At 45.9% G+C, this 25,954-nt stretch overlaps 1 protein-coding gene across 2 annotated transcripts; it reads left to right on the plus strand.

The window, feature by feature from the left end:
• Positions 1-2,905: 2,905 nt before the first annotated feature.
• Positions 2,906-24,774, plus strand: prdm15 (PR domain containing 15). 2 transcript variants are annotated; one of them, XM_042326821.1, is made up of 25 exons: positions 2,906-2,978; positions 4,249-4,285; positions 4,719-4,812; positions 4,991-5,144; positions 5,258-5,410; positions 5,627-5,729; positions 5,910-5,996; positions 7,146-7,373; positions 7,494-7,647; positions 12,191-12,312; positions 12,497-12,591; positions 12,722-12,809; positions 13,029-13,196; positions 13,655-13,752; positions 13,860-13,991; positions 14,158-14,298; positions 14,437-14,600; positions 14,934-15,013; positions 15,229-15,348; positions 15,627-15,758; positions 15,975-16,058; positions 16,166-16,341; positions 17,061-17,141; positions 17,241-17,444; positions 23,483-24,774. In XM_042326821.1, the coding sequence occupies exons 2-25, from the start codon at positions 4,258-4,260 to the stop codon at positions 24,014-24,016; spliced, it is 3,420 nt and encodes a 1,139-aa protein (XP_042182755.1). In that variant the 5' UTR covers positions 2,906-2,978; positions 4,249-4,257; the 3' UTR covers positions 24,017-24,774. The 2 variants fall into 2 exon arrangements, with proteins under 2 accessions (XP_042182755.1, XP_042182756.1); XM_042326822.1 differs by having other exon boundaries at positions 7,500-7,647.
• Positions 24,775-25,954: the final 1,180 nt, after the last annotated feature.

Here is a 25,954-nt window from a genome sequence, read left to right on the forward strand (position 1 = left end):
ACCTGCACCCTCATCCTATTAGAGTGTAGTAACACAGAACAATGAGACAGATATTTCACCGGATGTATAAATGTGAAGCATCTGGTTGGTGTTTCCACTCACTACCAAATATGGTTATGAGAGAAAGCCAAGTGGTCGTCAGCGGGAGAAGATGGAGTGAGATGGATTTTGGCCAACATTCTGCTACTTTTCTCATTGATTAAACATTTGATGTCCATACAGTTTTCTGCTTCCATAACTAGAATCGGTAACAAACCGAGTGGACTACACTTTGTAGACTTTACCCTTTGCCAAAGTTTTGAAGATGCCGTTGTTTTGGAGTGCAAAGGCGAATTGTTATTGCACACGCACTTCATAGTAGGCGTTCCCTAACGGAAATATTAAAATAAATTCTATAAAGCGCTAATAAGATCTCACTAGCTCGTGCTTGGCTCTGCCCACCTCCTTGTTTGTTCTGCCCAGTATGATTAATTTGCTCCCATTGGAAAAGACAGGCTCTGGTCTATCTTGGGTTAGTTATAAAAATATTTGGTAGTGAGGTCAACCCTGACCTTTGACCTCTTAAAGGGTCCGATTGAAATGTGGCCCAGAGGGACCAAAGAAGGAGAGAAGAGTGCTGTTGACATGATTTGCACACATTGCTAGATACATTTTCTAGGTTTTACACTCAAGGTGTGATTTTTTTTTTTTAAAGCTTTTTAAGAGTAATTACTTGAACTGCTCTTGTGATAACCTCTATCTGTATAAATAGCAAGCAGTTTGTGGAGGCACTTTGTGATTGAGAGAGGAGTTTGTGTTGACAAAGGGAGACAGTTTGTTCCACTGCAAGGCTGATACTAGTGGGAGATGATAAAGCCTAACATTTTTAATTCAAGACATCTTATCAAAAGTAAATTCACATACAAACTTCAGAGCTACTGTGAAAATCTTATGCCAGACTAAACATTTCAGACATTGTCAGTTCTGTATAAGTTATCTTTTGATGTCATTGGTCATCTCATACAGTTTTGTAAAGTCCAAAATTACACTTGGTAATAAAGAATTGGGAATTTCCACCATAAACACTATTTCAAAACAGTTCAGTGACATTATGGAAAACATGAAAATTGCAATTTTCTGTTTGATAACATTTTTAAATATTTTTTTGCTTTGTATTAATTATCACTTTTCTTTTAAATATTGCAGTGTTTTAAATGCAATTTCCTCTAGTCTTCTGACCTAAAGATTCCTTACACTACAACTGCCTGGGGTTGGTGAGGTAGAAAATGGAACCCCAGTGACATCATGCTGAGAGAGGGAACGAACGTGACACTACCTCAAGGCATACTTGTTGCAGTGTTCACTAAAAACACAGGGGTCATTCACTCATGCGTTTCTGCTGTTTTTTGTTTTAAAAATGAAATGTAACATATCAGCGCTTTAAACATTGTCTAAACAGAAAGGATGATACATCTTTGGGAAATCTGAATGGTTTGACTGCTTTGGGATTTTATCTAGCTAATGATTGTACTTTTATTTAAGCAGGTAAATTAAATGAGTTGTTTTAAGATAAATTCCCTACTAACTACTGTTTTAATTCTCATTGAATGAGCCTACTGAGAGGACTGCTATACTCTTATGGACATGATGGCAGTACTCAACATGGACATAGTAGTCAGATGCCCTACTGTTTACAAGGCTTTTGAAGAGACTGGAGAACAGTTGTTCTACCTGTGTAGTAGTGACAAACTGTAGTGGGATTACCTCTTGGAAATGGTCAATTCTTCAGGTATGACCAGTCTTCGAATGACTTGGGACATGCTGTCCCAGAACGGCAGTAGCTGTGCTATCTATACCTATGATATCTATACCTATGATCTGGTGTTTTCAGAGGACTTGAGAATGTTGCTGAGTGGCATTAAAATGACATAAAGAGGAGCCAGTTGGATTTCCCCTCAACAACCCATATGAAAACATAATCAATGAGCTGTGTTTTTATGATATCCTTGGATGACTGATTACACTGGGGTATCTGGTTGCTGAAAAAAAGGGTATGCCATTTGTGTTGATCTTGAACAACAGCATTAACTAAGTTCTCTGTCTGCTGCAGATACTGTATGGGTTATGTGTCCATATTATTATTATTTTTACGTCCCTTCTGTGAAGTATGAACGAGCGCCAAACGCCTCCGATCCTGTAACCGGTCACATATTTGTACAGTGGTGGGTCAAATATTGACGTAAGCTCCTGGAAGGGTTCCCAATGAGCTGACTGCTCCTTGTTTCAGTAAATAAGGTCCCTTTTAGAGCCATCTTGCAGCTAGAGGTGTATGCCGAAACCCAAAGTCATCTTTAAACCTTGTTAAAACTTCAGAAAAGAATGTGGGGTGTTTTAAACATGCAAACTTGATTCTAAGCCTAATCAATGGCAATTGACAAGTGCAAGATTATGCATTTCAATAAGCAGTGGGCCTGTATATTATTAAACAGCTTGCTAACATTTTATATTGTCTCTGTGAAACGTACAGAACCTGGTTGCCTGCTAATATTTAATTACAGTCAATGCCATGCAGGGATTATGACTAATTATTTACATATCAGGTTTAACATCTTGAGCAATAAATATTAACTGAATAACCACTCAAGTGTGCGGTTTTCTTTGAATCTCTGTGACAAAATGCTTATTGTCTTTCTCTGATTAATAGTGCTGTATGTATTTTATGTTTGGAGGCCACACCTGTTTTAAGCAATTACATTTTAACGTAATGTAGACCTAGTGCATTCAAATATGTGCGTTAATTGTGTAAAGAAATCGAGTCATGAATTAGATATTTTGAAAACGTAGCTGTTTTATTGGCAATCCATTGATAACTCGAGCGATTGAAGAAAACTACGATTCCCAAGCTGCACTTCACTGCATTTCCGGTCCTGCGCGGTTTCTTGGAGCGGATTGCAACCCGGAGTCAGGATTCAATAAATGTGTAGTCGTTTGGAAAACAGGTAACATGTTTATTTCTAACTTCTGCAGTTTGAACAAACAATAATTGTGCCACCGTACAGAAATATATATTTTTAGTTTTCGAGGTGCACACGGAATCTCGCGGAGAGTCCAGTATAACGCCGTTCTGACATTGAAATTAACTGGCTCCAGATGGAGTTTGCGTCTCCATTCCATCCGCCATGCCGATTGTTCTTTGTTACATTTGCATGACTGCAGAAGACGGAGTAGGCTGAGATCGGAGTTAAAACCCGGCTAGAGTTTGGAATCTGTTAAAATCCTGGATCCCGTTCTTTACTGGATCGTCTTTATTAATATGTAGCTACTCCACTGATGTATTGTTATTAGCGTGGAATGCACAGTGTCATTTTGCATAGAAGAATGGCCTTTGCTTTATTGAGGTCCCCATACATTTACCACACCGCTGTTTTTGACCAGAATATAGCTCCAGGTTGAGTTATCCGCATTAGTCAAGAAGTGTAGGCCTCACATTTGCCACTATTTTGAACTGCTTCAGAGGATTGCACACATTCTTCAGTATTCATTTATTTGATGAACCCATTTGGCATTTCTTAATGTATTTATGTTACAACCACCAGTGGCAACATAAATACATCGTCTATGATCATGAAGTAATAATCTCTAAGTAATAATGTAGCTTGTAAATAAAGCGGCAACTCCATCTCTATTCGTAAAAATCTGAGGGATGGGCCTGGAGAAATGCAACCACTGAATTTCATTGAGCTATTAATGCAAAGCCTGACCATCCAATATATCAAAATAACAGTATTAAGCATATATTGAGGCTATACAGTGTTGTTTATGCCCAACATTTACAATGTTTACAAACATTGGAGTAAAATAAACGTATATTTGGGGTACTGATGGAAAGTTACGCTAAACCAGGGAAGTCAAACTCATTTCATGGAGGCCCTACTGTCTGGGGTTCAGGTTTTTCCTTTCAATTAAGACCAAGGCAACCAGGTGAAGGGAGTTCCTTTCTAATCCGTGACATGAATTCATCAATCAAGTCCAAGGAAGGATCAAACTCCGCAGACACTCGGCCCTCCGTGGAATGAGTTTGACACGTGCACTGAACTAAAGTTATAGCCTTCAAGAATCAATGCGTATACATAATTAATTTAAAAGTCCAGAAATGGATGTATCAACTGCTGATATCCCTTTTAAACGTTATGATTTAGATAAAGCAAATCATACACAATTACACACCTTACGAAGATTAGTAACAACATCCCTTTCTTGAATGTGCAGATTGTCACGATGACAGAGCAACCAGATGAGTTTATCTGTGAGTATACTGAAAACTTCAACGCCCTTGAAATGGCATCAGATTTGATTTGTCACACGCTTCGTAAACAACAGGTGTAGACTTACTTGCAGGTTCTTGTCCAACAATGCAATATAAAGATTTAAACATGCAATATTGAAATAGTGACTGAGTAATAAGTGAACCGTGAATAACAGGAAGAGTAAAAATATCATGGCTATGGTGCCAGTACCAGCGCAATATGTAGGGGTACAAGGTAATTGAGGTAGCTATGTGCATATAGACATAGTGCACATTGATTTACTATTGTATCTCTCTCACTATGTGTGCGTGTGGTGTGTATCTAGCACTACATGCGCATGTGTGTGTGTGTGTTTCACGTTGCATGCCTCTGCCTATTTAGACATCAGAGGATGTGGTATCTGATATGTGACTTTTTGATGGTACCTGTCAGGGTGTGAGGACTGTGGGCAGTATCATGACTCTGAGTGTCCAGAGCTGGGTCCAGTGGTGACTGTACAGGACTCATTTGTTCTCAGCAGAGCACGGTGAGTAACAGTCCACCATGCAAGCTACCCAGTGAGAGGGTGTTGAGTGGGTTTCCAGTTTAGCTGGTCATCTTACAAATTGTGTATTTAAAGCAGCAAATCTTGAACCTGATATTGGAGTAACAGAAGTGTAGGAGGCTATGTATTGATAGATGTTGTATTGTTTGTCGTGGGTCAGGTCCTCCCTGCCGGAGAGTCTGGAGATCAGACAGGTGCCAGATGGGAAGGAGGGAGTGTTTGTCCTCCAACGTCTGGTCAAGAGGACCAGGTTTGGTCCCTTCGAAGCTAGGAGAATATCCCACCTGGACAAAGAAGGCCTGTTCCCTCTGAAGGTGTGTTCTCAACTTAGACTGCTGTTATTATGGAGAAAGATGTTTTGTGTTCTTTGCGGTGGTGTTAATATCCCACTCTCTGTATTCTTTGGTTTTGTTTGTGACCTGGACAGATCTTCCAGAGAGATGGCCTGGTAGTCTGTTTTGACTCAGCCAATGAGGATGACTGTAATTGGATGATGCTGGTTCGGCCCGCCACTGACTATCAGCACCAGAACCTGACTGCTTACCAGCAGGACGATGAGGTCTACTTCAACACCTCCCAGGTATCATATACCAACTCCCCCAAGCAAAGCAACTGAGGACAGTTTTGGTCATTCTTTATTGGATATGTCCCGATATCCACACTAGCATACTATTTAGTGTCCATGGCCAATACATCACTACATACTAGGTGGTGAACAAATGGGAGAGAGATCTCTTCCAGGAGACACAGATGGTTCCCTTCTCTTTCATATGGTAACCCTCTGTCTTTTCCCCAGGATGTGCTGCCAGGGTCTGAGCTGAGGGTTTGGTATGGGGCCTTCTATGCCAAGAAGATGGAGAGGCCCATGCTGAAGGCCCCAGTCCATCCACCACCAGCAGGTATGGAGCCCCTCTGGCAGACTAGATTCAGCATTATTGTCCCCTGAGATGCAAATGGGTGTACTGTAGCGTGAACCCTTCAGTTAACACAGATCAACTAAGGGTTCGATTGCTAGGCGCATAATCAATATGAAATATATGACTGTGTTGTCCTGTTTTTGTTCCTCCCTTATCTCTCAGTTGTGGATACCACCTCTACCATGCCAGAGGGGGCTTTGAATAAAGCTGGAGTGTCACAGGCCCTAGTGGTTGGAGAGAATGATGCAGGTGAGCTCACTCCCAGAGATGCCACATACTTTCTGGGCGTACATCATCAACACCTTCTCATGAAACCACTGTTAGAGGAAATACCTCTGCTGTCAACAAGTGAATAATGATCCCTTTCTGTTACAGTAACAGTTCAGCCACATATTATTCAGCCCATTAACATTTGAGGAATAACTACCCATATCATTCATATGAATGATATGATCAGAATACATTTCAGAAATGAATAATGGCCACAGGGTTTCGTTCAGCTGTAGTGGACAGTAAGTATGTTTTAGAGAAACTACCACATGCCCGATCTTGCTGGGTTGACCCGGCCCATGCTTTGTGTCCAGTAGGCAAGGGCTGTGTTTATGGAGCCAGAGCTCCTGACCGGGGAGTGACCTCCACACCACCAAGACTAGCCAGAGAAAGTCAGGGAAGGAGAAGTAGATGGTTTCATACTGTTATAATCAATCAACTTTATTTATAAAGCCCTTCTTACATCAGCTGATATCTCAAAGTGCTGTACAGAAACTCAGCCTAAAACCCCAAACAGCAAGCAATGCAGGTGTAGAAGCACAGTGGCTAGGAAAAACTCCCTAGAAAGGCTGGAACCTACAAAGAAACCTAGCGAGAAACCAGGCTGTGAGGGGTGGCCAGTCCTCTTCTGGCTGTGGTGGGTGGAGATTATAACAGAACATGGCCAAGATGTTCAAATGTTCATAAATGACCAGGAGGGTCAAATAATAATAATCACAGTGGTTGTAGAAGATGCAACAGGTCAGCACCTCAGGAGTAAATATCAGTTGGCTTTTCATAGCCGATCATTGAGTATCTCTACCGCTCCTCTGCTGTCTCTAGAGAGTTGAAAACAGCAGGTCTGGGACAGGTAGCACGTCCGGTGAACAGGTCAGGGTTCTATAGCCACAGGCAGAACAGTTGAAATTGGAGCAGCAGCTCTGCTGCTGGAGCCAGGAAACACAGTTCCTCCTCATGAACACTAGCACTTGCATTACATAGAAGGGAGGCATGATGGTTGAGGGCTTCAGAACTGGCTGAAGACGGGCAGCTGAATTGCTCGTATTAATCAGGACCGTAGTGAAGAGGATGAGGTGCTCTTCTGTTTTTACATGAAAGGCTCCATCCTTCCGCCTGTCTTCTTCCCAGACCACCTACTGAGCCACCTGCAGGAAGTGAAAGATGTAGCCCCGCCCCCTGGCGACCAGTCCCAGCAGCAGGAGGAAGCAGAACTGGTAACCCCTGACGACGGCCTCAGTGCTGAGCCCATCCCTGCTCCTCCTCTGCCAGCTCCCAAAAGAAGGCTGGGCAGGCCGGGGAAGAGGGCCAAAGGAGGACGGAAACCTAGCACTGCAACTATAGCAGCAAAGAAGAAAAGTGAGACAGATTCCACCTCTTATGTTGTTACATTATTGACTACCCCTTCACATGCACTGTTCCGTTTCCACCACATTCTCCCCTAAAATGTGATTTCTATTCATACCTTCCTGCTTCGAGTTGCAGCCTTTTTGGAGCCAGCGGAGAAAGCCCTCAACACCGTCCCTGCAGACGGAGGAGAGGCCATGCTGGATGGCAATGATCTGGAGATCGGCCCTGACGGGGTGGCTGTCACCATGCCTAGGGTGACCCGCACCCTGCTCTCAGCTGGGATGTAAGGATCAACACCCTCTCCACTATGTCATGACTGACTGAGCCAAAATAAATGCCTCTTAGTCGAGTCATCATTTTCCATTGCTATCCTTCAACTGCAGTTCACCTTTCAATTGCATGCTTTATTTACAGTACACATATTTCCTTTTGAAGTACAGTTAACATCAATCAGTTCTTCCATAGACTTGGAAAGATACCAGGCATGCTCGCACTCTACTCTGTCCTGTCCCTCTCCTCTCTCACTCCCTCCACTCTCTCTACTCTGTCCCTCTCCTCTCTCTCACTCCCTCCACTCTCTCTACTCTGTCCTGTCCCTCTCACTCCACTCTGTCCTGTCCCTCTCCTCTCTCACTCCACTCTGTCCTGTCCCTCTCTCTCACTCCCTCCACTCTCTCTACTCTGTCCTGTCCCTCTCACTCCCTCCACTCTCTACTCTGTCCTGTCCCTCTCTCTCTCACTCCCTCCCTCTCTCTACTCTGTCCTGTCCCTCTCCTCTCTCTCACTCCACTCTCTCTACTCTGTCCTGTCCCTCTCTCTCACTCTCTCTACTCTGTCCTGTCCCTCTCTCTCACCCTCCACTCTATGTCCTGTCCCTCTCCTCTCTCCTCCCTCCACTCTCTACTCTGTCCTGTCCCTCTCTCTCACTCCCTCCACTCTCTCTACTCTGTCCTGTCCCACTCTGTCCTGTCCCTCTCCTCTCTCCTCCACTCTCTCTACTCTGTCCTGTCCCTCTCTCTCACTCCCTCCACTCTCTCTACTCTGTCCTGTCCCTCTCTCTCCTCCCTCCACTCTATGTCCTGTCCCTCTCCTCTCTCTCACTCCCTCCACTCTCTCTACTCTGTCCTGTCCCTCTCCTCTCTCACTCTACTCTGTCCTGTCCCTCTCTCCTCCCTCCACTCTATGTCCTGTCCCTCTCCTCTCTCTCACTCCCTCCACTCTCTACTCTGTCCTGTCCCTCTCTCTCACTCCCTCCACTCCCTCCACTCTCTCTACTCTGTCCTGTCCCACTCTGTCCTGTCCCTCTCCTCTCTCCTCCCTCTCTCTACTCTGTCCTGTCCCTCTCTCTCCTCCCTCCACTCTCTCTACTCTGTCCTGTCCCTCTCTCTCACTCCCTCCACTCTATGTCCTGTCCCTCTCCTCTCTCTCACTCCCTCCCTCTCTCTACTCTGTCCTGTCCCCCTCCTCTCTCCTCCACTCTGTCCTGTCCCTCTCCTCTCTCACTCTACTCTGTCCTGTCCCTCTCTCTCCTCCCTCCACTCTATGTCCTGTCCCTCTCCTCTCTCTCACTCCCTCCACTCTCTCTACTCTGTCCTGTCCCTCTCCTCTCTCTCCCTCCACTCTCTACTCTGTCCTGTCCCTCTCCTCACTCCCGCCTCTCTCTCTACTCTGTCCTGTCCCTCTCCTCTCTCACTCCCGCCTCTCTCTCTACTCTGTCCTGTCCCTCTCCTCTCTCACTCCCTCCTCTCTCTCCACTCTGTCCTGTCCCTCTCCTCCTCCCACCTCTCTCTCTACTCTGTCCTGTCCCTCTCCTCTCTCACTCCCTCCTCTCTCTCTACTCTGTCCTGTCCCTCTCCTCTCTCACTCCCTCCACCCTGTCCTGTCCCTCTCTCTCACTCCCTCCACTCTCTCTACTCTGTCCTGTCCCTCTCCTCTCTCTCACTCCCTCCACTCTCTACTCTGTCCTGTCCCTCTCTCTCTCACTCCCTCCACTCTCTCTACTCTGTCCTGTCCCTCTCCTCTCTCCTCCCTCTCTACTCTGTCCTGTCCCTCTCCCCTCTCACTCCCTCCTCTCTCTCTCTACTCTGTCCTGTCCCTCTCCTCTCTCACTCCACTCTGTCCTGTCCCTCTCCTCTCTTACTCCACTCTGTCCTGTCCCTCTCTCTCACTCTCTCTACTCTGTCCTGTCCCTCTCTCTCACTCCCTCCACTCTATGTCCTGTCCCTCTCCTCTCACTCCCTCCTCTCTCTCTACTCTGTCCTGTCCCTCTCCTCCCTCCACTCTCTCTACTCTGTCCTGTCCCTCTCACTCCCTCCACTCTCTCTACTCTGTCCTGTCCCTCTCACTCCCTCCACTCTCTCTACTCTGTCCTGTCCCTCTCCTCTCTCACTCCCTCCACTCTCTCTACTCTGTCCTGTCCCTCTCCTCTCTCTCACTCCCTCCACTCTCTCTACTCTGTCCTGTCCCTCTCCTCTCTCTCACTCCCTCCACTCTCTACTCTGTCCTGTCCCTCTCCTCTCTCTCACTCCCTCCACTCTCTCTACTCTGTCCTGTCCCTCTCCTCTCTCTCACTCCCTCCACTCTCTCTACTCTGTCCTGTCCCTCTCCTCTCTCTCACTCCCTCCACTCTCTCTACTCTGTCCTGTCCCTCTCCTCTCTCTCACTCCCTCCACTCTCTACTCTGTCCTGTCCCTCTCCTCTCTCTCACTCCCTCCACTCTATGTCCTGTCCCTCTCCTCTCTCTCACTCCCTCCACTCTCTCTACTCTGTCCTGTCCCTCTCCTCTCTCTCCCTCTACTCTCTACTCTGTCCTGTCCCTCTCCTCTCTCACTCCCGCCTCTCTCTCTACTCTGTCCTGTCCCTCTCCTCTCTCACTCCCTCCTCTCTCTCCACTCTGTCCTGTCCCTCTCCTCCTCCCACCTCTCTCTCTACTCTGTCCTGTCCCTCTCCTCTCTCACTCCCTCCTCTCTCTCTACTCTGTCCTGTCCCTCTCCTCTCTCACTCCCTCCACCCTGTCCTGTCCCTCTCTCTCACTCCCTCCACTCTATGTCCTGTCCCTCTCCTCTCTCTCCTCTCTCTACTCTGTCCTGTCCCTCTCCTCTCTCTCACTCCCTCCACTCTCTCTACTCTGTCCTGTCCCTCTCCTCTCTCTCACTCCCTCCACTCTCTACTCTGTCCTGTCCCTCTCCTCTCTCTCACTCCCTCCAATCTCTACTCTGTCCTGTCCCTCTCTCTCTCACTCCCTCCACTCTCTCTACTCTGTCCTGTCCCTCTCCTCTCTCACTCCACTCTCTACTCTGTCCTGTCCCTCTCCCCTCTCACTCCCTCCTCTCTCTCTTCTACTCTGTCCTGTCCCTCTCCTCTCTCCTCCACTCTGTCCTGTCCCTCTCCTCTCTTACTCCACTCTGTCCTGTCCCTCTCTCTCACTCCCTCCACTCTCTCTACTCTGTCCTGTCCCTCTCTCTCCTCCCTCCACTCTATGTCCTGTCCCTCTCCTCTCACTCCCTCCTCTCTCTCTACTCTGTCCTGTCCCTCTCCTCCCTCCACTCTCTCTACTCTGTCCTGTCCCTCTCCTCTCTCTCCTCCCTCCACTCTCTACTCTGTCCTGTCCCTCTCCTCTCTCTCACTCCCTCCAATCTCTACTCTGTCCTGTCCCTCTCTCTCTCACTCCCTCCACTCTCTCTACTCTGTCCTGTCCCTCTCCTCTCTCCTCCACTCTCTACTCTGTCCTGTCCCTCTCCCCTCTCACTCCCTCCTCTCTCTCTCTACTCTGTCCTGTCCCTCTCCTCTCTCCTCCACTCTGTCCTGTCCCTCTCCTCTCTTACTCCACTCTGTCCTGTCCCTCTCTCTCACTCCCTCCACTCTCTCTACTCTGTCCTGTCCCTCTCTCTCACTCCCTCCACTCTATGTCCTGTCCCTCTCCTCTCACTCCCTCCCTCTCTCTACTCTGTCCTGTCCCTCTCCTCCCTCCACTCTCTCTACTCTGTCCTGTCCCTCTCCTCTCTCTCACTCCCTCCACTCTCTCTACTCTGTCCTGTCCCTCTCCTCTCTCTACTCTGTCCTGTCCCTCTCCTCTCTCTCACTCCCTCCACTCTTTACTCTGTCCTGTCCCTCTCCTCTCTCACTCCCTCTCCTCTCTCACTCCCTCCACTCTCTCTACTCTGTCCTGTCCCTCTCCTCTCTCACTCCCCCTCCACTCTCTCTACTATGTCCTGTCCCCCTCTCTCTCTCACTCCCTCCACTCTCTACTCTGTCCTGTCCCTCTCTCTCTCTCACTCCCTCCACTCTCTCTACTCTGTCCTGTCCCTCTCTCTCTCTCACTCCCTCCACTCTCTCTACTGTCCTGTCCCTCTCCTCTCTCACTCCCTCCACTCTCTCTACTCTGTCCTGTCCCCCTCTCTCTCTCACTCCCTCCACTCTCTACTCTGTCCTGTCCCTCTCTCTCTCCTCCCTCCACTCTCTACTCTGTCCTGTCCCTCTCTCTCTCACTCCCCCCACTCTCTACTCTGTCCTGTCCCTCTCTCTCTCACTCCCTCCACTCTCTACTCTGTCCTGTCCCTCCTCTCTCTCACTCTGTCCTGTCCCTCTCCTCTCTCACTCCCTCCCCTCTGTCCCGTCCTCCTCCCTCTCTCTACTCTGTCCACTCACTCCCTCCACTCTCTACTATGTCCTGCCCCTCCTCTCTCACTCCACTCTCTACTCTGTCCTGTCCCTCTCTCTCACTCTGTCCTGTCCCTCTCCTCTCTCTCACTCCCTCCACCCTGTCCCGTCCCTCTCCTCTCTCTCACTCCCTCCACTCTGTCTTGTCCTTGTTCCCTCTTCCTCAGGCCTGGGTCGAGGAAGAGGTTCCTGAGGCAGGGAGGAGACCATAAGAGGCTGTACAAGTGCACCCTCTGCAACAAGGTCTTCCAGAACAGCAGCAACCTCAACAGACACATCCGCTCCCACGGTAATGCTCTCTCCTCTCCCCCCTCTGTTTTTTGTCCCCTTTTTTTGTGGATGTCTTACTGAACTGTTCCTAACACCGCTCTCCAGAGAAAAGAGATGGTATATGTGGAGATCACAGTGTTTACTTATCATATCATACAGACACACACAAGTGCATATGTTTTATTTGTCTGTGCTCTCTTTAGGGGATAAGCTCTTTAAATGTGATGAATGTGACAAGATGTTCAGCCGCAAGGAGAGCTTGAAGCAGCACATCTCATACAAGCACAGCAAAAATGAGGTAGGCGCACCTAGATCAATGCTCAACATTTTGGCCTTTACAGCTTTTGCCCAGGATACTCACTGTTTGTGTTGCAGTGGCTAGCTCCTTGATTCACTGTACATTGTGTGTGTGTCCGTCGCTCCCTCAGCCCGATGTTGAGTACAGGTACAAATGTAACACATGCGACAAAGCCTTCCGTCTGGAGAATGCATTAGAGTTCCACAACTGTAGAACCGGTAAGTACAGCATGAATTAAAAAACATGATTTAGTTGCAGGCCATTTTGTTTGGATGTCCGCTGTCTTTATCCATCTTTGAAATACTTCTGTATGTTACTTTACTGTTGTGCTGTATGGCTTCGTTGTCCCATCGATGACTTTGACACAGTATCCTATCCATCCATTATTTATTTCATTGAATGACACATCAGATTGTTTGTTGTTCCTGTGGTGGCAGATGACAAGACGTTCCAGTGTGAGATCTGCTCGAGGTTCTTCTCCACCAACAGTAACCTGTCTAAGCACAAGAAGAAGCACGGAGAGAAGCTGTACGCCTGTGAGATCTGCAGCAAGATGTTCTACCGCAAGGACGTTATGCAGGACCACCAGAAGAGACATACTGTGGGTCAGTACTGGCAGAGGGACCAGGGGGACATGATGCATCTCTATTGATGACTATTTTGGTGATACTCCCCGCTGGGCACAGATGTCAGCTCAACGTCTAGTTTTGATTTAAATGTGGTTGTTGACGACTAACGTGAATTCAACGTGAGATAAACAAAACATTTCACCATGTCATTGGATTAAGGTTAAAAGTTAGGTGAAAAACAGATGAAATTCCCTTCCGTTGATGACTTTTTGCAAATCCAATCAGTTTTCCCACATTGATTACATTTTTTTGCCCGGTGGGTCTCTAAATTTGAAGTATGTTATAGTATATGATGTACTTGATTAGTTTATTTCAACAGAGCAGAGCTTGCAACTTTTACAAGTGCATGGCTCATGATCCTGAAATGTATTCTATCCCAAAGCATCAATCAGCCTTCTCTCTGAGCTCAGCTGTACTGTTATTGTATGTCTCAGCAAACCCAAAGCACCTGAAGAGGGAAGAGCTGGAGGCCAATGGGGAAGAAGGGACCAAATACAGGAAGGAGCCTTCAGCATGTCCTATCTGTGGCAAGGTGCTGTGACGCGGATACCTGAAAATATACTTATTTTGGCATTGGATCAAATGAGTCAAAATAAAAAGCCTTGAAAGAAGATATTTACCCTGACTGTGTGTGTCCAGGTGTTTTCCTGCAGGAGCAACATGAACAAGCATCTGCTGACTCACGGCGATAAGAAGTACACCTGTGAGATCTGCGGACGCAAGTTCTTCAGAGTGGACGTCCTGAGGGACCATATTCACGTGCACTTTAAGGTGAGAGAGATTATGTGGATGTTGCAATCAAACGTTTAGTTCATGCTTCTTTTTGAACTCCTACATAACCACACATTTCATTCACACTCAAACATGAAAGAGAAATAGAGATTGACACTAGGTCCATAATGGTGTCATTGCTCAACTTCCTGTGTGTGTTCTCCAGGACATAGCCCTGATGGACGAGCAGGAGAGGGAGGAGTTCATCAGGAAGATTGGCATCTCAGTGGACAGCAGCGACGACACTGATGAGGAGGATGAAGACTACGGACAAGAGACTCACAAGTACAGCTGCAAGAAGTGTCAGGTCAGTCACGCACCTCTCGCGCATGCCTACATCCCGACACACATTCTGTCACGCAAACACACTCGCACCACGGTGGTGGTTAAACAAGCACACTCGCACTCTCCATGGCCTCTGTTCGAATCTGTCTTTGTGTTTTAGGTGACATTCTTCAAGGGCAGAGACTACCTGAAGCACATCATGGACCTGCACAAAGAGAGGGGTTATGGATGTATCATCTGTAACCGGCGCTTCGCTCTGAAAGCCACCTACAACGCCCACCTGGTCATCCACAGAGAACAGCTCCCAGACCCTGCAGTGCAGAGGTATGAGGGACAGGGACGTGTGAGGGACAGGGACGTGTGAGGGACAGGGACGTGTGAGGGACAGGGACGTGTGAGGGACAGGACGTGTGAGGGACAGGGACGTGTGAGGGACAGGGACGTGTGGGACAGGGACGTGTGAGGGACGTGTGAGGGACGTGTGAGGGACAGGGACGTGTGAGGGACAGGGACATGGGACAGGTGGAGAGACAAAAGGACCAGTACACAGAGATGTAGGACATAAAACAGGTGCACTGTTGTACACTCTCCTTCTTGGCTCGTTACTAGCACCCAGACAATAACCCTGTCTGTTACACTTTTCATTTTGCTCCTAAGGTATATCCACCCCTGTGAAATGTGTGGCCGAATCTTCAACAGCATCGGCAACCTGGAGAGACACAAGGTCATTCACACAGGTATGAACCTCACCCTTCATCTCTAACAAGATACTTTCTGGATACTGGACCACATTAAATTTAGTTCTTTAGCATACATGAACCACATATTTTGGCACTATGTTAGCCACCCAATATTTGTCTTGAAGGCATGATAAAGAATATCTGAATTTATATGGGCTTATTCAACTTTTTTGGGGGGGATTGCTATCTCCTCTGTAATGTGGTTCTCACAGGGGTGAAGAGCCACGGATGTGACCAGTGTGGGAAGTCGTTTGCCAGGAAGGACATGCTAAAGGAACACCTGAGGGTCCATGACAACGTCAGAGACTTCCTATGTGCTGAGTGTGGGAAAGGTGAGGCTGTCACCATGACAACTGTCTTTGTCAAATAGTTAGGGGTAAAAAGACGTTTGCACAATAGACTAGAAATTGAGACCAAATTGACCTAGATTGGTGGTGGCTTTTCCAATTGCTGTTTTTGCCTTTACCCAAGCACTTACCGCAAACGGTAATAACAAGAAATATGTGGCTCTATGAATTGGGAAAATGTTCTGATCAAAGCATGCATGTACTTGTTTTTGGTAAGAGCATCCACAGGGGGTAAGAAACTTAAGCCAATGTGTTTTCTGCAGGGATGAAGACCAAGCATGCGCTGAGGCACCATATGAAGCTGCATAAGGGCATCAAAGAGTACGAGTGTAAGGAGTGCAACCGCAAGTTTGCCCAGAAGGTCAACATGCTGAAACACTACAAGAGACACACGGGTAAGATGGTCCCAGCAACAACTAGACAAAACAACCCAGAGGCAGTGCTGAAGAAAGGCCACTTTCATCTATAAACATGGGTTGGGCATTGTAAGCTAACATGCATGGCTGAACATTGTCATATCTTACAGATACAACCAAGCTAATGAAGCGTGTAAGGTACAAAGGGCTTATTTGGTTAAGGCTTACACTGATGTACCGTTTCTACTCCTGCAGGAATAAAGGACTTCATGTGTGAGTTGTGTGGGAAGACCTTCAGTGAGAGGAACACCATGGAGACACACAAGCTCATTCACACAGGCAAGTTCCTGGATCGGCGTTTCCTATTGTATGTTTTCGTTTTGGACAACTCCACAAATACCTTCTGTTTGAGAACCGTTATTAGATTTCTCTCTCTCGCTCCCCAGTGGGGAAGACGTGGTCGTGTGCGGTGTGTGATAAGAAGTATGTGACAGAATACATGCTCCAGAAGCATGTGCAGCTGACGCATGAGAAGGTGGAGGCCCAGAGCTGTCACATGTGTGGCACCAAGGTGTCTACCCGAGCCTCCATGAACCGCCACATGAGGCGCAAACACCCCGAGGTGAGCTGGGACAGTAGGGGTTAAACCATAGACACCCCGAGGTGAGCTGGGACAGTAGGGGTAAACCATAGACACCCCGAGGTGAGCTGGGACAGTAGGGGTTAAACCATAGACACCCCGAGGTGAGCTGGGACAGTAGGGGTAAACCATAGACACCCCGAGGTGAGCTGGGACAGTAGGGGTTAAACCATAGACACCCCTAGGTGAGCTGGGACAGTAGGGGTAAACCATAGACACCCCGAGGTGAGCTGGGACAGTAGGGGTTAAACCATAGACACCCCGAGGTGAGCTGGGACAGTAGGGGTTAAACCATAGACACCCCGAGGTGAGCTGGGACAGTAGGGGTAAACCATAGACACCCCGAGGTGAGCTGGGACAGTAGGGGTTAAACCATAGACACCCCTAGGTGAGCTGGGACAGTAGGGGTAAACCATAGACAACCCGAGGTGAGCTGGGACAGTAGGGGTTAAACCATAGACACCCCGAGGTGAGCTGGGACAGTAGGGGTTAAACCATAGACACCCCGAGGTGAGCTGGGACAGTATATACATGAGATCTACCACATCTTGAATGGAGTTCTTAGTGTCAGCTGAAACTGACATTTTCTATTATGTTTTCCAGACCAGGCCCAGCTCTCTCTTCAACATAATTTCCTATCCCACCTGTCATTGATGGTGAAGTCTCAGCTTTATTTAAACGTTTGCTCTTTCCTACCCCAGGTGGTCACTGTGAGAATAGATGAGTTTGACGAGCTCCAAGAAGACTCAACAATCGATGAGTCAAGCATCAGCATTGTGCAGGTAGGAGTGCCATACAATGCCTATGCTGGTGAGCTTAACTACACTATATGCAGAGATGGAACTATTTTAATACTCTTGGTTCTCATACCACCCTCACAGCCCACTCTAACCCTGGAGAAGGAGGGTCTTTCTGGGGAGAGACCCCAGCGGACCCCACGGCCACCCAGGAAGAAGCAGAAACAGCTGGAGGAGCCGGAGCTGTCAGACTCTGACGAGTACGCTGACTTCACAGGCAAAGGAGTACAGTACACCACCACCATAGTGGGAGATGAGACCAGCTCTGCTGTGCAGAGTATACAGCAGGTGGGTGGGTCATGTATTTGTCAGATGATCTATGTTAGCAATTATATTAGGTTTGAGATTTTATTTATTGCAATTGGGTCCATCTGTCCATTATACAGTGCCTTGCGAAAGTATTCGGCCCCCTTGAACTTTGCGACCTTTGCCACATTTCAGGCTTCAAACATAAAGATATAAAACTGTATTTTTTTGTGAAGAATCAACAACAAGTGGGACACAATCATGAAGTGGAACGACATTTATTGGATATTTCAAACTTTTTTAACAAATCAAAAACTGAAAAATTGGGCGTGCAAAATTATTCAGCCCCTTTACTTTCAGTGCAGCAAACTCTCTCCAGAAGTTCAGTGAGGATCTCTGAATGATCCAATGTTGACCTAAATGACTAATGATGATAAATACAATCCACCTGTGTGTAATCAAGTCTCCGTATAAATGCACCTGCACTGTGATAGTCTCAGAGGTCCGTTAAAAGTGCAGAGAGCATCATGAAGAACAAGGAACACACCAGGCAGGTCCGAGATACTGTTGTGAAGAAGTTTAAAGCCGGATTTGGATACAAAAAGATTTCCCAAGCTTTAAACATCCCAAGGAGCACTGTGCAAGCGATAATATTGAAATGGAAGGAGTATCAGACCACTGCAAATCTACCAAGACCTGGCCGTCCCTCTAAACTTTCAGCTCATACAAGGAGAAGACTGATCAGAGATGCAGCCAAGAGGCCCATGATCACTCTGGATGAACTGCAGAGATCTACAGCTGAGGTGGGAGACTCTGTCCATAAGACAACAATCAGTCGTATATTGCACAAATCTGTCCTTTATGGAAGAGTGGCAAGAAGAAAGCCATTTCTTAAAGATATCCAAAAAAAGTGTCGTTTAAAGTTTGCCACAAGCCACCTGGGAGTCACACCAAACATGTGGAAGAAGGTGCTCTGGTCAGATGAAACCAAAATTGAACTTTTTGGCAACAATGCAAAACGTTATGTTTGGCGTAAAAGCAACACAGCTTATCACCCTGAATACACCATCCCCACTGTCAAACATGGTGGTGGCAGCATCATGGTTTGGGCCTGCTTTTCTTCAGCAGGGACAGGGAAGATGGTTAAAATTAATGGGAAGATGGAGCCAAATACAGGACCATTCTGGAAGAAAACCTGATGGAGTCTGCAAAAGACCTGAGACTGGGACGGAGATTTGTCTTCCAACAAGACAATGATCCAAAACATAAAGCAAAATCTACAATGGAATGGTTCAAAAATAAACATATCCAGGTGTTAGAATGGCCAAGTCAAAGTCCAGACCTGAATCCAATCGAGAATCTGTGGAAAGAACTGAAAACTGCTGTTCACAAATGCTCTCCATCCAACCTCACTGAGCTCGAGCTGTTTTGCAAGGAGGAATGGGAAAAAATGTCAGTCTCTCGATGTGCAAAACTGATAGACATACCCCAAGCGACTTACAGCTGTAATCGCAGCAAAAGGTGGTGCTACAAAGTATTAACTTAAGGGGGCTGAATAATTTTGCACGCCCAATTTTTCAGTTTTTGATTTGTTAAAAAAGTTTGAAATATCCAATAAATGTCGTTCCACTTCATGATTGTGTCCCACTTGTTGTTGATTCTTCACAAAGAAATACAGTTTTATATCTTTATGTTTGAAGCCTGAAATGTGGCAAAAGGTCGCAAAGTTCAAGGGGGCCGAATACTTTCGCAAGGCACTGTACATGTCTTGATTAATGCTGTGGATAATGGGATTTTAAAGGTCCAATGTTGCTGTTTTTATCCCAATATCAAATTATTTCTGGGTAACAATTAAGTACCTTATTGTGTTAAATGAAATGGCTTCTTAGCAAAGAGCAATTTCTAAAACAATTTTGCTAGGACTGTCTGGGAGTGGTTTAACTAGAGGGGAAAACTGAAAATGAACTGTTATTGGCAGAGAGGTTTGGAACTCTCTAATTGGTCTATTAAAACTTCTTGACTCACCCATCCCGTTAGCGGGATCATTTTCATCAACATCCGCTGAATTGCACGGTGCCAAATTCAAATGAAATTACTAGAAATATTTAATTTTCATGAAATCACAAGTGCAATATAACAAAACACAGCTTAGCTTGTTGTTAATCCACCTGGCGTGTCAGATTTCAATAAAGCTTTTCGGCGAAAGCATACCAAGCGTTTATGTAAGAACATCTCTCTCAGTAGACAAAATATTACAAACAGCTAGCAGCCAAGTAGATTGGTCACGAAAGTCAGAAAAGCAATAAATTAAATCGCTTACCTTTGATCTTCAGATGTTTGCACTCACGAGACTCCCAGTTACACAATAAATGTTCCTTTTGTTCCATAAAGATTTTTCATATCCAATATTCCTCCATTTGTTTGGCGTGTTATGTTCAGAAATCCACAGGCTCGAGTGGTCACGACATCGCAGACGAAAATTCCAAATAGTATCCGTAAAGTGCGTAGAAAGATGTCAAATGTTTATAATCAATCCTCAGGTTGTTTTTACAATATATAATCGATAATGTCAACCGATATGTAGCTTCTGCCATAGGCGAGAGAGAGAAAATGGCCATTACCATGAAAAACTCTGCTGGCACCCAGCCATCCACTGACGCGATTGGTTCCTTCTCGTTCATTTTTTAAAATAAAAGCCTGAAACTATGTCTAAAGACTGTTCACAGATTGAGGAAGCAATAGGAAAAGGAATATAGTTGATATCCCTTTAAATGGAGGCAAGGCATCCAATGGAACAGAGAGCTTTCAGGAAAATCAGTACTTCCTTGTTAGTTTTTCCTCAGGTTTTCGCCTGCAATATCAGTTCTGTTATACTCACAGACAATATTTTGACAGTTTTGGAAACTTTAGAGTTTTCTATCCTAATCTGACAATTTATCTGCATATTCTAGTTTCTGGGCCTGTGAAATAGGCAGTTTCAAATGGGTACTTTTTTTTGCCAAAAACAAAAATACTGCCCCCTACACTCAAGATGTTAACTAATTTACCGCCTGGAAGGGCATGGTGATTTACCGCCTGGAAGGGCATGGTGATTTACCGCCTGGAAGGGCATGGTGATTTACCGCCTGGAAGGGCATGGTGATTTACCGCCTGGAAGGGCATGGTGATTTACCGCCTGGAAGGGCATGGTGATTTACCGCCTGGAAGGGCATGGTGATTTACCGCCTGGAAGGGCATGGTGATTTTCCCACCAAAACAGGCTGAAATTTCAGGCAGTCTTTTCAAACAGCTCTTGTGCCTCGTCCAACCTCGTGTGGAAATAAACATTTAGTGTACAAAACATTAGGATCACTTTCCTAATATTGAGTTGCACCCCCTTTTGTCCTCAACAGCCTCAATTCGTTGAGGCATGGACTACAAGGTGTCTAAAGCGTTCCACAGGGATTCCGCAGCCGCGTTCCGCAAGCGTTCCGCAGGCCTATGTTGACTCCAATGCTTCCCACAGTTGTTAAGTTGGCAGGCTGTCCTTTGGGTGGGGGGCCATTGTTAGACACGGAACTGTTTAGCGTGAACCCAACAGCGTTGCAGTTCTTGACAAACTCTAACCGGTTCGCAGCAAATCTCTCCCCCCTACAGAGTGGAGGGCAGACCTAAATACTCTTGCCTTATCTGTTTGTTGTTTCATCCTTCTGTGCCCGGTGCCAAAGCATTAAATCAAGGCTGAGACCTTGGTTGAATAGACTATACATTTGAAACATCTTAATCGCTTAAAAACACCCATGGCTGAATTTTTATTTATTTTTCTTAAATGGCTCAAGGGCATAGATACCATTAAGTAAGACATACTTTATGGTGACCTCTGGCATTAGAGAGGGTACCTAAAGGCCAAATTCCAATAAGGAAATTGCATTCTTAAGAACACACACCTCATACACAAGCAGACTCCTGTATTTATCTATACACTCAAACGCATACATATGCCTATATTCGCACACACAGCCAACGCTGCTGTCCCATGTATATACAGTGCCTTTGGAAAGTTTGACTCCTTGACTTTTTCCACATTTTGTTACGTTACAGCCTTGTTCTAAAATGGATTTTAAAAAAGCAATCTACACACAATACCCAGTTTATACCTTATTTAAATGTATTCAGACCCATAGCTATGCGACTCAAAATTGAGCTCCAGTGAATCCTGATCATCCTATTGATCACCTGTGGTAAATTCAATTGATTGGACATGATTTTGGAATGGCGCACACCTGTTTATATCAGGTCCCCATAATTGACAGTGCATGTCAGCGCGAAAACCAAGCCAAGTCCGCAGAGCTCTGAGACAGGATTGTGTCGAGGTAGAGATCTGGGGAAGGGTACCAAAAAGATAATGCAGCATTGAAGGTTCCCGAGAACACAGTGGCCTCCATCATTCTTAAATGGTAGAAGTTTGGAACCACCAAGATCTGGCCGACTGACCAAACTGAGCAATCTGGGGAGAAGGGCCTTGGTCAGGGAGGTGACCAAGAACCCAATGTTCACTCTAACAGAGCTCTATACACTCCTCAGTTAAAGGTACATGACAGCCCGCTTGAAGTTTGCCAAGAGGCAGTTAAAGGCCTCTGTCCATGAGAAACAAGATTCTTTGGCCTGAATCCCAAGCATCACGTCTGGAGTAAACCTTGCACCATCCCTACCCTGAAGCATCATGCCGTGGGGGTGTCTTTCAGCGGCAGGGACTGGGAGACTAGTCAGGATCGCAAAAAAGATGAACGGGAGCAAAGTACAGAGATCCTTGATGAACACCTGCTCCAGAGTGCTAAGGACCTCAGACTGGGGTGAAGGTTCACCTTCCAACAGGACAACGACCCTAAGCACACAGCCAAGACAACGCAGGAGTGGCTTTGGGACAAGTCTCAATGTCCTTGAATGGCCCATCCAGAGCCCGGACTTGGACCCAATCGAACATGTCTGGAGAGACCTGAAAATGCTTCCCATCCAACCTGACAGAGCTTGATAGGATCTGCAGAGAAGAATGGGAGAAACTGCTCAAATACAGGTGTGCCAAGCTTGTAGCGTCATACCCAAGAAGACTAAAGGCTGCAATCGCTGCCAAAGGTGCATAAACAAAGTACTGGGTAAAGGGTCTGAACTTACATAAATGTGATATTTTACATTTTGTATAAATTAGTAAATGTTTTTGCTGTGTGTGTGTGGATTGAAGCGTATTTAAAAAATAATAAAAAATTTAGAATAAGGCTGTAACCTAACAAAGTGGAGAAAGTCAAGCGGTCTGAATACTTTCTGAATGCACTTCCTGTTTCCTTTATGCAGTTTCTCCCACCGTATTTATATACTGTAGTCTTCAAATCGCTCATTCTAATATCTACTACTGTTATACAGACCGCTTATTTATATACTGGGTTCTTTACATAGCTCACTATAATACAGTGTACAAAACATTAGGAACACCCTCCTAATTGAGCTGCACCCATTTTTGCCCTTAGAACAGCCTCATGGACTACAAGGTGTTGAAAGTGTTTCACAGGGATGCTTCCCACAGTTGTCAAGTTGACTGGATGTCTTTTGGGTGGTAGACCATTCTTGATACATACACACACACAGGAAACTGTTGAGCATGAAAAACCCAGGAGTGTTTCAGTTCTTTTCACACTCAAACCAGTGTGCCTGGCACCTTCTACCATACCCCGTTCAAAGGCACTTAAATCTTTTGTCTTAACCATTCGCCCTCTGAAGGGCACACACACAATCCATGTCTCAATTGTCTCTAGGCGTAACAATCCTTCTTTAGCCTGTCTCCTCCCCTTCATCTACACTGATTTGAAGTGGACTTAACAGGTCAATAAGGGATCATATACTGACCAGGTGAAAGCTATGTCATGGGAAGAGCAGTGTTCCTTATGTTTTGTACACTCAGTGTATATAGAACACAGGAAAATCATTTTTTTGACTGCACCTGGCCTTAAAGTTTTCCATATTGTCCACAACATCGTTTGTAGATTGTGTGATTCTATCATACTGTTAGTAGTGTATGCTCTGACCCAGTGTGGATGGTGCTGTTATAGGTGGTGGTGCTGGCCGACCCCAACGTGTCCTCCGCCTCCTCCCCCAACAGCTCAGCGGGACTGACCAACATCACAGTGACCCCCATCACCACCCATGCCCCTGCCCAGTTCACCAGCCTGCAGCCTGTAGCTGTGGGCCACCTGACAGCCAGCGACCACCGGCCCCTCACTCTGGACAGCTCCATCCTCACTGTCACCTTCGACACGGTCAGCGGCTCTGCCATGCTCCACAACCGGCCCACCGATCTCACGACCGAGACGGTGGGGCCTGGAGGTGCCAGTACTGGGCCACAGTCGGTCGCCCACTTTATCAACCTCACCACCTTCGTCAACCCAATGGGCCACCCCCTGGAGGCCCCCACTCTGGCCTGGAGGCCTGTCACGCAGGCTGAGGGGGTCCAGGTCACCCCTATAGCAGAGGGGGCTCCAGGTGACGCCCAGGACTCTGAGACCCAGACCCCAGAACAGGCTAGACAAGCCCAGGCAGCACAGCAACAGCAGGCCAACACAACACAGCAGATGTTCAGCTACTAGACTGAAGGGAGGAGGTGCTGGTCACCTCAGTCCTGGTGAAGGACAGTGGATAGACTAGACACATGGAAGGCCTGTGTGGACTAGAGGCCTTGAATGCTCTCACCCAAATGCCTGTGTTATATTCCCCAAAATACACCCCTTGAATGAGAACATTGATGGAGGATGATAGCATTTACATGAACCAAGAGCCACTTTCTCTTGAGTCAACGTGAGTTGTTTGTCAAAAACCCTGCAGAGGAAGCTGTTGAACTGTATAGTTTACAGGGATGCATGTACAGTTAAAAATAATGACATGATTTGGGTGCATTGTTAGCTGTAGTTTTGACCAATCAACAGATCAATGTAATAGTTATAATATAAACCTAAGCAAGAAATGGAATATTCTAATTTGTGAATTTAAACATGCACGTCTCGCAATATTTGCATATTTTCACTGCAGAATTATTTAGGCTATGGAGATGCAATAGTGTTTGTTTGTTTTTCATTCTCATTGGGGGTTAAAATATTAAGTGATTTTTGGCACATGGCTTTGAATGCCTTGTACAAGAGGTTAATAGAAGACAATTAATTATTATTTTTTAGTAGATAGTGTAAAGCAGCCAAGACACAGCATTTAACCAGTAGAGAGAACCATATTTTATTTTTAAATGTCTGAAAGCATTGAAACTTAAAACCATTGTTGAGCAAATTGTCAAAAATACTGGAAGCCTTTTTTATTGCCATTGTTTTTCAATTAAATCTCACAAAAATGAAATGTTTTTAGCCCATTTTCTGTTTGTCTAAATATCAATGTTTAAATAGAGTAATACATTTTGAGAATATGGTACATGCTTGTTTTCTAGACTTTTTGGCGTTATGATTTATCCAACTGGGAAACTCTGCTGGCATTGTACTCAGGTGTGTGTGTGTGTGTGTGTGTGTGTGTGTGTGTCAAGCACCAGTTAGTCTTTTTACATTTAGCAGATGCTCTTATCCAGAGCGACTTACAGGAGCAATTAGCGTTAAGTGCCTTGCTCAAGGGCACAGACTGTTTCACCTAGTCTGCTCGAACCAGCGACCGTTCGGTTATTGACCCAACGTGCTTAACCACTAGACTATGAACTGCCCACCTGTTGTACACCTGTAACTTACCCGGAGTCAGAACCTGGACCAACCAGAAGGGGGAGCTATCTTCACATACGATTTATCTGAGAGCTCCGACATAACATGAGTTACATGTGCATTAGATTATGCAGAGACATTCTGTCTAGGAAAGGTGTTTTGAAGGACTGCAAAATAGAGCATTGGTCTTTTGTATGTATGGTTTTTGCTATTGTCTCCTTCCACGGTCGGGCCAAGGTGTCCACCCTCGAAGGATGAACCTCTACACTAGATGGACCATCACCTCAAAAGACCCTCATTCTCAGGGTTGACACCTTCAACTGTTAATGTCCCTATGTGATGTGTCAAGTGTCTCTTCTCTATTAGCCCCAAGCATTAAACTATGTCTCTGTGGTGATGTGCATCACTATGGTGTGATGTAAGGCTGCCTCAAACTGCTAAGATCTCATTGTTTCCCACATGTCCTATTTACCTCTTGTATGTTAATACAAATCAGGATGTGTTCTGTAGTTCAAGGGGGTCTGGAAGCGCAGGTTGAGGGTTTCTATTGTAATTTACGATTAACACTAATTTTGCTGATTAACTTTGAGGAAAAATGTACTTAAATTGTAGTTGCCTCACCTAGCTATTTTAAGATGCACGCACTGATTGCATGTCGCTCTGGATAAGAGCATCTGACATGCATTGTAAGAAATGTTTTGGGGATAGCCCTCTGAATATGTAAACAATTATATTTTTGAACCCAGTCATTAAAAATTGTACTTAATTCATGGACAAGCTACTATAAACAAAATACTTTTCAGTGGTATAAAGTACCTACAGTGAGAGAAAAAGTAT

This window comes from Oncorhynchus tshawytscha, linkage group LG09, assembly GCF_018296145.1.
Source record: "Oncorhynchus tshawytscha isolate Ot180627B linkage group LG09, Otsh_v2.0, whole genome shotgun sequence".
Classification (NCBI taxonomy): domain Eukaryota; kingdom Metazoa; phylum Chordata; class Actinopteri; order Salmoniformes; family Salmonidae; genus Oncorhynchus; species Oncorhynchus tshawytscha.

Coding starts and splice junctions, on each gene's coding strand:
- prdm15 (XM_042326821.1), top strand. CDS start 4,258: ATGACAGAGCAACCAGATGAGTTTATCT. Junction 14,299..14,436: donor ACAGCTGCAAGAAGTGTCAG/GTCAGTCACGCA, acceptor TTTGTGTTTTAG/GTGACATTCTTCAAGGGCAG. Junction 17,142..17,240: donor CAAGCATCAGCATTGTGCAG/GTAGGAGTGCCA, acceptor CCACCCTCACAG/CCCACTCTAACCCTGGAGAA.